Raw genomic sequence first — 1,268 nt, forward strand, 5'->3', positions numbered from 1 at the left:
CCTTTCATTGGTATGAGTTCTCATATGATTTTCCATAGCTGATAAATGAGAAAAGCTTTTGGTGCATCTGAGACAACCGTACGGCTTCTTACTGTCATGAGTTTTCATATGGACCTTCATATTGGATGATTGAGAGAAACTTTTATCGCATTTTGGACAACTGTACGGCTTCTCACCAGTATGAGTTCTCATATGATTTTTCACATGGTGTGGTTGAGAGAAACTTCTCTTGCATATTGGACAACTGCAAGGCTTCTTACCAGCATGAATTCTCATATGCCTTTGCATATGTGTTACCTTCTCTTGGCATATAATACACTGCGATTTCTTCGTTTTCGGTTTCTTTCCTATGAGTTCCTCCCTAATTTTTCGTTTAACGGTCTTTTCTTTGACTGTTAGCTTCATCTTGATTGTTAAATTTTGACTGTCAGATTCATCTGTATTTTTGACAGCTACTTCGACTTTCGGCATTTTATCAGCCACTTCGGCTAATAACCGCAATGGTTCCATTTGTTGGTCATTCAATCCCTGCACTGACAAATCTAGCGGTTTTGTTTGTTCTGTTTGCGCCTCCTCAAATTGTATGAAGTTATCAATCTCACTGTGTTGAAAATTTGAAATCTTCAATTTCCTGTAGTGCTGTATTGTATTTCTAACTTTAAATGAACTTACTGTAGTTTGAATGCTGCTCAGTTTGACGAAGACGACGACAAAATAAAAGGAATGCATATTGATATGAGTAATTTCTTGTTTAATCTGAAGAATATTCAAGTTTACCAATGCAATAAATGGTTACTTATAAGAAATAAAACCGCCTGCTGTTTGCCACTTACGCAATGGAAAATTTTCTTCCGGTAAATGTTTTCCCAAATATATTAACACTGAAAAAACTAAAGGTTTCGATTTGTTGCTAATATAATATAATTGCGTTTCTCACTCAAACGATAAGCATAAGTTATTCACGCTGCAAATCGGTCAAAAGCGTGGAGAAAAATAATGAAAATCGCGGAAGAGAATTTGACACAAACGACAGTCGCTTCTTCTGTTAGGCATTGTTCCAATATCGTCTGTATAAATATTTTTCCATATGGGAGTGGCAAACTATCTATTGATAATAGTATTGATAATCTATGTCCACGTGTAATAATGTAATTGTAGTAGTGCTGTTTAATCTTTTAGACTGAATAGTTTTATTTTAATTGTTATATTGCATTGTAAAAATTAATTTGTGCAAGCAGTTGCAAAATTTTCTGTTCAATTTGTTTCAT

At 34.5% G+C, this 1,268-nt stretch overlaps 1 protein-coding gene across 1 annotated transcript in view; it reads right to left on the bottom strand.

The window, feature by feature from the left end:
* The window catches only part of LOAG_15764 (hypothetical protein), a gene marked incomplete at its 3' end in the record, with an annotated part of 2,062 nt that extends 1,315 nt beyond the window's left edge, over positions 1–747 (bottom strand). Inside the window, exons 1-2 of the mRNA XM_020448968.1 lie at positions 673–747; positions 115–573 (exon numbers count right to left, since the gene is read on the bottom strand). Of these exons, the coding sequence (XP_020300923.1) occupies positions 115–573; positions 673–729 (516 nt within the window). The 5' untranslated portion in view covers positions 730–747. The remainder of the gene's footprint in view (positions 1–114; positions 574–672) is intronic.
* Positions 748–1,268: the final 521 nt, after the last annotated feature.

The sequence above is a fragment of the Loa loa genome, assembly GCF_000183805.2.
Source record: "Loa loa unplaced genomic scaffold supercont3.233, whole genome shotgun sequence".
Lineage (NCBI taxonomy): Eukaryota > Metazoa > Nematoda > Chromadorea > Rhabditida > Onchocercidae > Loa > Loa loa.